General features: G+C 44.3%; 1 protein-coding gene across 1 annotated transcript in view; it reads left to right on the top strand.

Annotated features, from left to right (window-relative positions):
* Nucleotides 1-540: 540 nt before the first annotated feature.
* Nucleotides 541-12,784, top strand: part of LOC121286975 (rho guanine nucleotide exchange factor 18-like) — a 193,565-nt gene continuing 181,321 nt past the window's right edge. Inside the window, exon 1 of the mRNA XM_041204351.1 lies at nucleotides 541-642. Coding sequence (XP_041060285.1) covers nucleotides 567-642 — 76 coding nt within the window. The 5' untranslated portion in view covers nucleotides 541-566. The remainder of the gene's footprint in view (nucleotides 643-12,784) is intronic.

Here is a 12,784-nt window from a genome sequence, read left to right as displayed (position 1 = left end):
GAGCTTTACTCTGGATCTAACCCTGTGATGCACCTGTCCTGGGAGCTTTTTGCCCTCTACTCCCCTTCCCTTTCTGTGTCCCCCTCCCCCTCTATTGCCCTTCCTCTCCTTTCTCTCCCCCATTTTTTCTCTATTGCCCTTTTCTCTGTTTCCCCCCTATCCTCTCAGTGCCCCCCTTTTCTCCCTCTTTTTCTGTTTGCCCCTCTCTCCTGCTTTCTTTGTTCCCCCCTTTCCTTCTCCCTCTACCCCCCCCCCCACCCCAATTTTCTACTTACCCTCCTCCCTGGCTTTCTCCTTTCTCACTCTTTCTCCCCACTCAGCCACTACCCAGCCCTCGTTCACACTGCACAAACTGAAAACACAAGCTTTCTCTCCCCAGCCTCTGATCCTGGCACGCAGCATGAGTATGACAACACACTGCACTCTCCACCCCCTCCTAGCAGTGAAGCTTTAGACACTGTTTGGTTATTGGGCTCTGTTTTTAGTTCATCCTGCCTCCCTCCGCTTGAGCCTTCACAGTAGCACAATCCCTGGGGCTTGCTTGCAAGCAACTTGCATCTTGCTAAATGGCTGATTCTCCGTTAAATAACTCCTGGCCTTCCTTCTCGAAATTCTGGATGAAGCGCTGGTCATTTAAAAAAGGTACCGTTCTTTCTAAACAGCCTGTTAACACTTAGCGTCAAGACTTTTTGTTATTTGTGATACGTTCTGTCCGAAATACTCTCAAAGTTTCGTTCAGATCTCATTGCCTGTTGTTTGCCTCGGCTCATGATTTATCTCTGAGTGAAGCAGTCTGACAGTATGTCCTGAACGCTACCCCTAGTTCCAGGGTTTGTGGTGCTTTAGCCCAGTGAGTTATTACCAGGAGTACTCGTTCTACGTGCTAGGTTCCAGAATCTGTACTGATCCAATGGGGCAGCTAGGACTTCAGAGTCCCTAGTTTGAATCTCTGACAGTCTTTCCTAGGTCTAGACAAGTTTCTGATGGTGTCAGGCAGTGAGGACAGAAGACGAGAGTTCACAGAGTTCGTGGTGGCAGGTTTTGTTTGCCAGTTTGGACACCACTTGATGTTGGCTTCATACGAAAGTCATTCTTTGGCACTTAACGCTGTGATCACTGATATACTCAGTTGTGTATGGATATGTGTATGTGGCTAAGTGTGTGTGTCTGTGTCTATCTGTCTGTGTGTCTCTCTGTGGGTAGAATTTTACGGTCCCATTGTGATGGGGGCGGGGCCAGAAAATGCTGCAAGCCGTTCAAAATCCCATTGAAATCGGTGGGACGGGAAAATCCCACCGGCAGGAGGTGCAGTAAAATGCCACCCCGTGTGTATGTTTATGTGTGCCTGTGTTTGTGTGTATTTCTGTGCGTGTGTGTGTGTGTGTGTGTTTGTGTGTGTGTCTAATATAAGTGTATACATGTGTGTATCTGCCATATGTTGTTGCTTGTGTGTAGAGTTTCTTCACATGTGTGTTTTGTGTTTGTGTGCAGAGATCTGTGTGTAAGTGGGTGGAGTTTCTGTGTGTGCTTGTGTAAGTGTGCAAATGTAAGCGTGGAGTTTGTGTGCGCACTTGTATGAGTGTGTGTGTGTATATGTGTGTGTGTATATATAGATATATATATGTGTGTATAACTGTGTGTGTGCATCTGTCTGTATGTGTATGTGTGTGTGTATGTGTGTGTGTGTGTATAGAGTTTCTGTGTGCACATGTGTGTCTCGCATATACAACCACAACAGGATGCAAGCTCATTTCTGGAACGACTAACCCTTGTTCCAGCTTCTATCTGAGGACAACATCCAACCGTTATTACCACAATCGGACATTTGCAATCTAACTGTTAACCTGGTTTCCTTGGTCTTACTCTTTAAGTTTTCTTCTAAATTCTTTGATTCAGTGAACAAAGAGATGTACAGTCAGGACTTTCTTTCCTCTGCTGTTTAACATTCAAATCCTTGGCCTCAGGGTGTTGTTTGGGTATCACAGCGACTTCAGGTTGTCAGCCTTACCTATTGGCCAGAAAGTCATGGGTTCAATCCCACTCCAGACACCTGTGCACATAGCCTAGGCTGACACTCCAGTGTGGTACTGAGGGAATGCTGCGCTGTCAGAGATGCCAGCTTTTGGTTGAGATGTAAAACTGAGACTCCATCTGCCCTCTCGCTTGGACATAAAAGAGCCCCTGGCCACTATTTCAATAAAGGACAGTCAAATTCTCCCTGGCTTTTTCCACAGAGGTGTGTTTCCTGCATAGTAACAGTAACTACACTTTAAAAATGCATTTAATGGGCTATAAAGAGCTTTGGGACATCCTGAGTTTGTGAAAGATGCTATATCAATGAAAGTCTTTCTTTTTTGTCCGTGCCAATATTTATCCCTCAAGTAATATCATTTGATTCATTGTTGTTTGTGAGAGCTTATGGTGTATAAGTTAGCTGTCATGGTTCATACTTTACAAATGACTACGCTGTAAAATTATTTTGGGATGCTGGGAGAATGTGAAATGTATGTCTAACTTTCATGTGCTTCCCACAAGTCATGTTTCTCATGACTGATGCTCCTTATGAGTGATTCCCCTTGTGAGTAATGCTAGAGTTGCCAACCCTCCAGGATTGGCCTGGAGTCTCCAGGAATTGAAGATCAATCTCCAGGACATTGCTGTGTGCAAACCCTGGAGAATAATCATCAGGACGTTAAAAAAGATTGTTTTTTTTGTCACTTTCGGCAAACTTTTCTCTTCATCAGATATAAACATATTAAAAATGGGGGAAAAAGGTTGTTTTGCTGACATTCAAGCATCATCCAATTGGGTGATGAGTCTTTTTGATTTCCATTTGGCATAGGAAGGCAGTACATCATGAGGACAGATATGTTGGAGATTTGGTAAAGGTGTTCAAAATCATGAGGGGGCTGGTTAGAGTAGGTAGGGAGAAAATGTTCTCACTCGTAAAAGGATTAAGAATGAGAGGGCACAGATTTAAAGTGATTTGCAAAAGAAGCACATGTGATGTGAGAAGAACTTTTTCACACTGCGAGTGGTTCAGATCAGGAATGCACTGCCTGGAAGTGTGGTGGAGGCAGGTTCAATCGAGGCATTCAGGAGGGCAGTAGATGATCGTTTGAATAGAAACAATGTGCAAGGTTACAGGGAAAAGGCAGGAGAATGGAACTAAGTCATAATGCTCCTTTAGAGAGCCAGCAGACATGGTGGGCTGATTGGCCTCCTTCTGCCCCATAATAGTTCTGTGATTCTGTTGGTTGACTAATGGCTGGAGTGTGGAAGCAGGTCATGTGATGAAACCTCCAGGAATACATTTAATCACAATTGGCAAACCTAAGTAGCACTTACCTGAGTAATGTTCTGCATGAACTGTGCTTACTGTGAGTGACGCTCTGTGTGAGTATCACTCCAGTGAGTGATGCTGCCCATCAGTGACATTCCTTCCAACTTGGTGGCCCTGCTACGATCATGGGAATGTCCCTTTATCATTAATCGTGTAAGACCCTTTGTGTTGATTTCTGCATGGCTGATTTCTGTCTTCTCATCTATTGCTGATGACACTGTTGGTGATTGTGGGTTGGAGGAGTTTCTCAGCCTGACAATGTGAAGGAACCAAAAGTGACTGCTAGAATAGCCTTGAATTGTTCTCTTAGAAATTGGAGCATTCTGCATCTGCATGAGTCTTCTGTCATATTCACGATCTTTCCCGTGTGGGCTCTGGAGTAAAATATTTTTTAAAAGACCAAAAATGGTAAAATTAACACCATTGTGGCATGGTGTTGTCATGCCCTTTAATGCTGACTGAATTTCCTCACCAGACCAACATCCAAGTAAGCTCTTCCCCTTTCCAAAGGTCTAGACATGTTTTTTTTAATCCATTTGTGGGATATGGGCATCACTGGCAAAGCCAGCATTTATTGCCTAACAATGCAGGCCTTGTCCCTCTTATTTGACTTTTCTTTAGCAGCTTTATACAACTGGGTGGTTTGCTAGGCCTCAGAAGGCAGATAAGAGTCAACCACATTGCTGTGGGTCTGGAGTCACATGTAGGCCAGACCAGGTAAGGACAGCAGATTTCCTTCTCTGGGGTTTTGCGACAATACGATAGTTTCATGGTCACCATAACTGAGACTAGCTTTATATCCCAAATGTGATTAATTAATGAATTAAATTAAATTAAAATCCCGCCCCCCCCTCCGTTGCCTTGGTAGGATTTGAACTCATGTCCCATGTGGCATTAATCCAGGCCTCTGGATTATTAATCTAGTAACATTAAACTATGATATCACCGCCTACACATCCTGCCTGCCATTGCTTTGCAGTGGTTTAATTAGGAAATCTGGACCCAGATTACTGACCAGCTCTCACAGTCTGGTGTGTTTGATAACAGAGCAGACCCAAAAATAGGGAAGGGGAGAGAAGCAGCTCCAACAAAATGATTCCCACCCTGAATAATTTCCTTTGCAATTCCTTTCTCCGTCAGCCCAGAGCCTAGGCTGGTACATGACTGCAGTACTGAGGGAGAAAGGTCTCTCAGGATAATGATCCTGCCATTGTGGGGCATGGTAGAGGGATCAGTGGAGCTTTTCCTGCCCTACATCCGCCTGAGGAGACCAAACAAGGCTCCTTTATCACCCTTTCCACTCCCATCTTATCCAATGTGCTGCCTGGAGTCGTTCTGTGACACCGAATGAAAAATTAATTGCCAGAATCCAGAAGGATCCACAAGGCTCCTTTGCATTCCTCACATTGCAATACAATTCCTGAAAGGCTTCACATATTTGAATGCAGTGTGCAGTGCTTGTGTGACTGACCAGCTCCATCTCCTTCAGCTCAATACCCCATCGTCTTCCCTCCCCTTTCCTATCCCTCCCCTTTTCTCCTCGAACACTCCCTCCCTTCCCTCCCCCACCCCTCCCCGCTCCTCCCTCCCCGCTCCTCCTTCCCTCCCCTCCCTCAGAAAACGTGACCAGAAAATCAAGAATGTTGTTTCCTATGCTTGAGCAGGACTCTGGTCAGGAGTGGAACCTTGAACACAGAACCACAGAATTGTTAGGTTGTAGGAAGAGGCCATTCGGCCCATCGTGTCTGCACAGGCTCTCTGAGCATTTTAACTTCATGCCATTCTGTTGCCTTTTCCCCGTAATGCTGCACATTGTTTCTATTTAAATAGTCATCCACTGCCTTCTTGAATGCATCAGTTGAACCTGCCTCCTTCCAGACTGTGCATTCCCTAACTACTCGCTGTGTGAAAAAGATTTTTTTCTCACCTTGCATTTGCTTCATTTGCAAAACACTTTAAAACTGTGCCCTCTGGTTCTCGATCAGTTTACGAGCGGGAACAGTTTCTCCCTACCTATTCTGTCCAGACCCCTCATGATTTTGAAAACAGCTATCAAATCTCTTAGCCTTCTCCTCTCCAAGGAAAACAGTCCCAACTTCTCCATTCTCATGTGTCTCATCCCTGGAATCATTCTTGTAAACCTCTTTGGCACTCGCTCCAATGTGTTCACATCCTTCGTATAATGTGGCACCCGGAACTGTACACAATACTCCAGCTGAGGTCTAACCACTGTCTGATATAAGTTCATCACAACCTCCCTGCTCTTGTATTCCATGCCCCTATTAATGAAGCCTAGAATACTGTATGCCTCAGAAACAGCTCTCTCTGCTTGTCCTGCCACCTTTAGTGACTTATGTACATATACACCTAGGTCTGTCTGCTCTTGCACACCCTTTAGAACAGTATCCTTTATTTTATACTGTCTCTCCATGTTCTTTGTACCAAAGTGTATCACCTCACACTTCTCCACATTGAACTTCATCTGCCACCTACCTGCCCACTCCACCAATGTGTCAATGTCCTTTTGAAGTTCTACACTGTCCTCCTCACAGTTTACAAACTTTGAAATTGTCCCCTGAACTGCAAGATCTAGATCATTTATATATATCAGGAAAAGCAAGGGTCCCAATACCGACCCCTTCTTCTAGACCGAAAAGTACCCATTTAGCATTACTCTCTATTTCCTTTTCCTCAGCCAATTCTGTATCCAAGTTGCTAATTTCCCTTTTATTCCATGACCTATAGCTTTCCTCAAGTCTGTTGCGTGGCACTGTATTGATCGTCTTTTGGAAGTACGTAGACACCACATCAACGGCCTTGCCCTCATCAACCATCTCTGTTACCTCTTCAAAAAACTCCAGCAAGTTAGTTAGGCACGATTTCCCTATAACAAATCCATGCTGACTCTTCCGAATCAATCCACATGTTTCCATGTGACTGTTAATTCTATCCCGAAAAATTGTTTCTAGAAGTTTCCCCACCACAGAAGTTAAACTGACTGGCCTGTAGTTGCAGGGCAGATCTTTACAACCTTTTTTGAACAAGGGCATAATGTTTGCAATTCTCTAGTCCTCCGGCACCTTCCTCCTACTCCAGGTGCAATTTCCACCAACACTTCCTTCAATATTATTGGATGCGTCTCATCTAGTCCAGGTGCCTTGTCAACTTTAATGTACCAAAAGTTAGCTGTGATTTCAGGAGAGAGAGAAAAAAAGAAAGACTTATATTTCTCTAACAGCTCTCAGTGTGTCCCAAAGTGTTTTACAGCCAATGAAGTACTATTGAAGTGTAATCGCTGTTGGCATGTAAGAAACACATCAGCTGATTTGTGCCCAGCAAGCTCCCACAAACTACAATGTGATAATAACCAAATAATTGTTTTTTGTGATGTTGTTTGAAGGATAAATATTGGCCAGGGCACTGGGAAGAACTCCTCTGCTCTTCTTCAAAACAGTGCCCTGGGATCCTTTATGTCCACCTGAGGGGCCAAGGTTTCAGGTCTCATCTGAAAGATGACACCTCCAACAGTGGAGCACTGGGCTGGGGTGTCAGTCTGGCTTATGTGCTCAAGTTTCTAGCATGGGGCATGAGCCCACAATCTTCTTGACTCCGAGGCGAGAGTGAACTCACCGAGTCAGGCCTGCAACAGGTGGAAAAGGAATTAAATGTAAAATAACATACATAATAATTGGTATGTTTAATCCATTTTCCAAAATTATTTTCATATGGGACTAAAACGTGGACCAGACTTTGCATTGTCCCCATTATCATAGAAACTAGGAGCAGGAGTAGGCCATTCGGCCCTTCGAGCCTGCTCCACCATTCATTATGATCATGGCTGATCATCCAACTCAATAGCCTGCTCCCACTTTCTCCCCATACCCTTTGATCCCTTTCGCCCCAAGAGCTATATCTAACTCCTTCTTGAAAACATACAATGTTTTGGTCACAACTACTTTCTGTGGTAACGAATTCCACAGGCTCACCGCTCTTTGGGTGAAGAAATTTCTCCTCATCTCAGTCCTAAATGGTCTACCCCATATCCTCAGACTGTGACCCCTGGTTCTGGACTCCCCCATCATCCGGAACATCCTTCCTGCATCTACTCTGTCGAGTCCTGTTAGAATTTTATAGGTTTCTATGAGATCCCCCCTCATTCTTCTGAACTCCAGCGAATATAATCCTAATTGACTCAATCTCTTCTCCTATGTCAGTCCCGCCATCCCAGGAATCAGTCGGGTAAACCTTTGCTGCACTCTCTCTATAGGAAGTACATCCTTCCTCAGATAAGGAGACCAAAACTGCACACAATATTCCAGGTGTGTCCTCACCAAGGTCTTGTCCAATACAGCAAGACATCACTGTTCCTATACTCGAATCCTCTGGCTCTGAAGGCCAACATACCTTTTGCCTTCTTTACCGCCTGCTGCACCTGCATGCTTACCTTCAGTGACTGGTGTACAAGGACATTCAGGTCTTGTTGCACATTCCCCTCTCTCAATTTATAGTCATTCAGATAATAATCTGCCTTCCTGTTTTTGCTGGCAAAGTGGATAACCTCACATTTATCCACATTATACTGCATCTGCCATGCATTTGCCCACTCTCAGCTTGTCCAAATCACACTGAAGCATCTGCATCCTCCTCACAGCTCACCCTCCCACCCAGCTTTGTATCATATGCAAATATGGAGATATTACATTTAGTTCCCTCATCTAAATCATTAATATATATTGTGAATAACTGGGGCCCCAGCACCGATCCCTGCGGTACCCCACTAGTCACTGCCTGCAAGTGCTTCAGCACCTGAGAACCAGATCATGAGCCCCAGATCTTTTCGAAAAGCAGAACAAGAATCTTAAACTTCTCATGTCAAGATAAAACTACTTTTAATAAATCCTTAGAACAAATTCATACCATCCACTCATGGAATTGCTTGTAACTGTACCAGGTAACTTTACTACAGGTAAAGGGCAAGCTAAAAGGCGTAAAATAATTAAACCAGGAGAGAAAGGTCAGAGACATGTGAGTAAAACGCGAGATCAGAAGGACAGGTTAGGTTGTGTGGTGCAATTAAACCTCCTTCATACAAAACATGCAGAGTACAAGAAACAAACTGAATGAATTGCAGCTGCAAATTCAACTTGGAGGATATGACGTGGCGGCCATGACTGAGACATGGCTGTGCAAGACAGACAAAACTGGGAATGAAAGATATCAGGTTATTAAGTCTACAGGAAAGAAAGGGAAAATATTAGAGGGCGAAGGGTGATCCTAGTCATAAAGGGTGAAATCACTTCAATGAAATTGAGGATATAACAACAGAGGAGCAGGCAGTGGAGACTTTATAGATAGAAGAAAAAATAGAAAAGGAGTTAAGACTGTAGTGGGAGCTGTGTATGGGCACCCTAGTAGCAGCTGTGAAGTGGCAGATTGTATAAATGCAGAGAGTAGACATGTAGCAAAGGCAGAGTGGTTTGAATGAGAGATTCTAACATTCATATAGATAAGCAGACAAGCACTTTTCAGAAAGGTAATGAATTTCTTGTTTGTTCAGAATGGTTTCCTGCAACAGCTTGTCTAAGAACCACAAGACAACAGGACACGTTAAATTTAGTAGCAAGTAATGATCCAGTTTTAGCTAACAGTTTTATGGTGTGTGAGCATTTATTTGATAGCAGTCATAAATAATGGACAGATACTCTAATTGGCAGGATGTGACTAACGGTGTCCGTCAAGGATCTGTGTTGGGCTCTCAACTGTTCACTATATTTATTAATGACTTAGATGATGGGAAAGATAGCCACATATCCAAATTTGTTGATGACACAAACATAGGCAGCATTGTGAGCAGTGTAGGTGGAAGCAAAGAGATATTGGGAGATTAGGAGAATGGACAAAACGGTGACAAATGTGAACTTGTCCACTTTGGATCTAAAAGGGATAGAACAGGGTACTTTCTAAATAGTGAATAGCCAGAAACAGTGGAGGTTGGAAGAGACTTGGGGGTCCATGTACATAGATCATTAAAATGTCTTGAACAGGTACAGAGAATAATCTAAAAGATTAGTGGAATAGTGGCTCTCTTTTCTAGACGACCTGAATATAAGAGTTATACTTCAGCTACACAAAGCCCCGGTTAGGCCACACCTGGAGTTACTGTGAGCAGTTCTGGGCCCCACACCTTAGGATGGATATATATAAGCCTTGGAGGGAGTGTAGCTTTACCTGAATGATTCCTAGTCTGCAAAGGTTAAGCATCAGGAGAGATTAGACAAACAAGGTTTGTATTCATTGGAATTTGGAAGCTGAAGGAGTAACTTAAATTAAATTTTCAAAACATTAAGGGGGACAAATAGAGAGGATAGAGAGAAACCATTTCCTCTGGTGGTGGAGTCAGGATGTGGAACAGGCTTGAGGGAATAAATGGCTTCCTCCTGTTCCTAAATATTGCTGCACATCTCTGGGGTATAGTTATTGCTGCAGTGTTTAGTGTAACTGTGGACAATGCATTGCCTGGTCGGGCAGGGCTTCCCAAACTGTGGATTGTGACCTCCGGTGGGATTGGGAGATGAGATTTTGAGGTCACGATCTCCGAAGCAGCAATACCTGCCGTGGAGATCGGACTGAGCGCCAACAGCTGCAAGACCCCTTTAAATCCTCACATTTCTCTTCAACTGGCCTAACGGACAGGTCTTTAAGGCCTGCTTCATGCTGCAATAAAGGTTGTGAAAAGGTGGGTGTTTGCCTTTGAAAGAACCTCCTGCAACTTAAACAATTCCCACCATGCTCAGCCTCCCTCTGGCCCACAGCCGCTCAGTAGCTGAAGCCCCCCCTCCCTGGCTCAGTAGATGAAGGCACGCCTCCACACCACGCACACCCACATCCCCCACCCCCCCTGCCACCCAAGCAGCTCTCTCACACCCCCCGCAGATTTTCACTCTGGGGTCACACAAAGTCTGGAGCATTAAAATGGGATCACATCGGGAAGAGGTTTGGGAAGCAATGTGATAGACTGTTGCAATGGCGTTATCCACCTGGACAGACTCTTTAAGAAAAGATAGAAGACTGTGAGACCATCAGGTAACTTAACTGAAGCTTTCAGGGAGGGAATTGACAAAGTTGGTCCCAAGATGTGCTTCTGAATTGCGAATAGTACATTAAGAGTCAAAGCTTAAAATTGGAGAGGATGGAGTAAATTATGAGAAACTGTTTCCAATTGCTCAAGGGTCAATAACCGGATAGCACAAATTTAAAGAGCTTGGCAAAAGAATGAGAGGCGACATGAAGAAAAAACCTTGTTACACGATGAGTGAATAAGATTTAGAATTAACTGTCTGACAGTGTGGTGGATTCAGATTCATTGATAGTCTTCAAAAAGGCATTGGATGAATACTTTTGGGAGAAAACAATATAGGGAGAGAACAGGTGATTAGGACTGACTGGATCGCCCTTGGATAGCAATGGTGCAGACTTGATGAGCTGAATAGCCTCCCTGCGCTATTCTATGATTCTTGATCCCAATTATAAAGGAAATGAGTCACGAGGAGAGATTAGAGATGCTGAAATCCTACACTAGCCATGAAGATGCTTTATCAGGGATATGAGAAAGGGGGCTGGCTGCAGGGTTGTGTAGGATTGGTTTGGACACTCTAAACTGAGGCCCGAGTGCAGCCCGATCAGAACATTACCAACCTTCAAGGATCAAGCTGTAAACCTAACTGATCCTACTCATAACCAATCGATGATGTTGAGTTTGTTTGTCAACTCATTAAAAATCAATTGTTCAAATACCATTAACTATCTAGTGATTAAATAGCTTTTTTTTTATCATCAATGGTCTTTCTGAAAATTATGAAGGTAAAATTCTTCTTCAATTTGCCAATATCTGGTGTTTTTATGAAGCTGGAAATTTGTCTGCTGCAAAAGTAATGTCTGCTCCAGTAAGTAATGGCTGCTCCAGTAAGCTCTCTCCATGGTCCATTGACCAGTGCAAACACAAAACTCCATTTCTGTCTGTAAGGCCCAATGGTTATTCAATGGTTGTCGAGGTTCTCTGATCTTGCTGAATAAGTTGGCCTGTGTCTTGCATTGTACAACCGAAAGCCAATTAAAACAGCAAAGCCAGTGAGCAGAGAGCTTCTCGAGACAACAATCTTGTAAAGAGGGCTAACGAGTTGTAAACATTTTCAAAATGTTTTATTAGCTTCCCTGATCACCTGTTAGCTACAGGGCTGGAAATTTGCCACGGAAGGTTAGAGTTTGTTCGGTGGACATTGCTGAATTATCTGACCTCAGCTGGAAGAGTTGCTTTTCAGGCTCCGCAACTCGGCATCGGGAGGACTCAGCCAGGGTCCCCACCTTAGATTAGGTGGCCTAGATTGGAAAGTGTGCATTCTGGCATCAAATGAAGACAGCATCCAGCTTCGTTGCAAAATCCCCGACAGCCAGCACTGACAATAATAGTCTCTACTCTCACTGAGGGGCTGCTGGAATATGGCAAAATATCAGTCAGCATGAGCTCAATGGGCCGACTGCCCTCCTTCTGTGCCGCGATGGCTCTAAGGGTCGGATTTTCAAAGAGCTGCGGGGTTGGGATCGGGTGCGGGCGCAATTTAAGTGTCGCAGTCCTGGAGACCATCGCAGGACCCAGGCCGCCTCTGGGATAGTTTTGAATATTTAAAGTGCTGGTGAGGGGAGGGACAGAGAAATAGTTCACCACCAAGTAACAGCAGCTTAAGCCCCTTTCGGAGCTCGTTAAGGGGCTGGGACATGGGACGTTCACGAAAGCAATTTTGAAACCTGATTTCAGTCACCCTGAACTGTCTGGTGCATGCTAGTGTGCAGGCGTTGGGGGTCACCACGGGGCAAAAGAAAGTTCACGTCCAATTAAGCTTTAAATGAAATTTGAAGGGTCAACAATGTCGTACCTCAACTTGAATCCCTGACCACTCTGCACCATCTTTATCCTCCTGGCACTTCCATAAACTCTGCCTGCTCTCCCCAGTAGGGCAGCTAGGGTTGCCAACTGTCATTAAATGTATTCCTGGAGGTTTCATCACATGACTTACCCCCATCCTCCAGCCATTAGTCGGCCAACACATCCATTCTTGTGACGTACTGCATGCCTATGCCAATTGGAAATTAAAAACACTCAATTGGATGATGCTTGACTGTCAGCCAAAGAGACCTTTTCCCTCCATTTTAAATATTTTTATATCTGGTGAAGAGAAATGCTCAAAGAAAATGACAAAAAAAATCTTTTTTAATGTCGCGATGATTTTTCTCCAGGGTTGTACACAGCAATGTCCTCGAGAGTGATCTTCAATTCCTGGAGACTCCAGGCCTATCCTGGAGGGTTGGCAACTCTCAGGACAACATCAATCCTCAACATGTGTATAGTCTGGCTTTGTCGCTGGCATCAGGCGGGTAGCTCCCTCC

This window comes from Carcharodon carcharias, chromosome 14 (genome assembly GCF_017639515.1).
Source record: "Carcharodon carcharias isolate sCarCar2 chromosome 14, sCarCar2.pri, whole genome shotgun sequence".
In the NCBI taxonomy this organism is placed as follows: domain Eukaryota; kingdom Metazoa; phylum Chordata; class Chondrichthyes; order Lamniformes; family Lamnidae; genus Carcharodon; species Carcharodon carcharias.
This window is presented reverse-complemented; position numbering and strand designations above follow the sequence as displayed.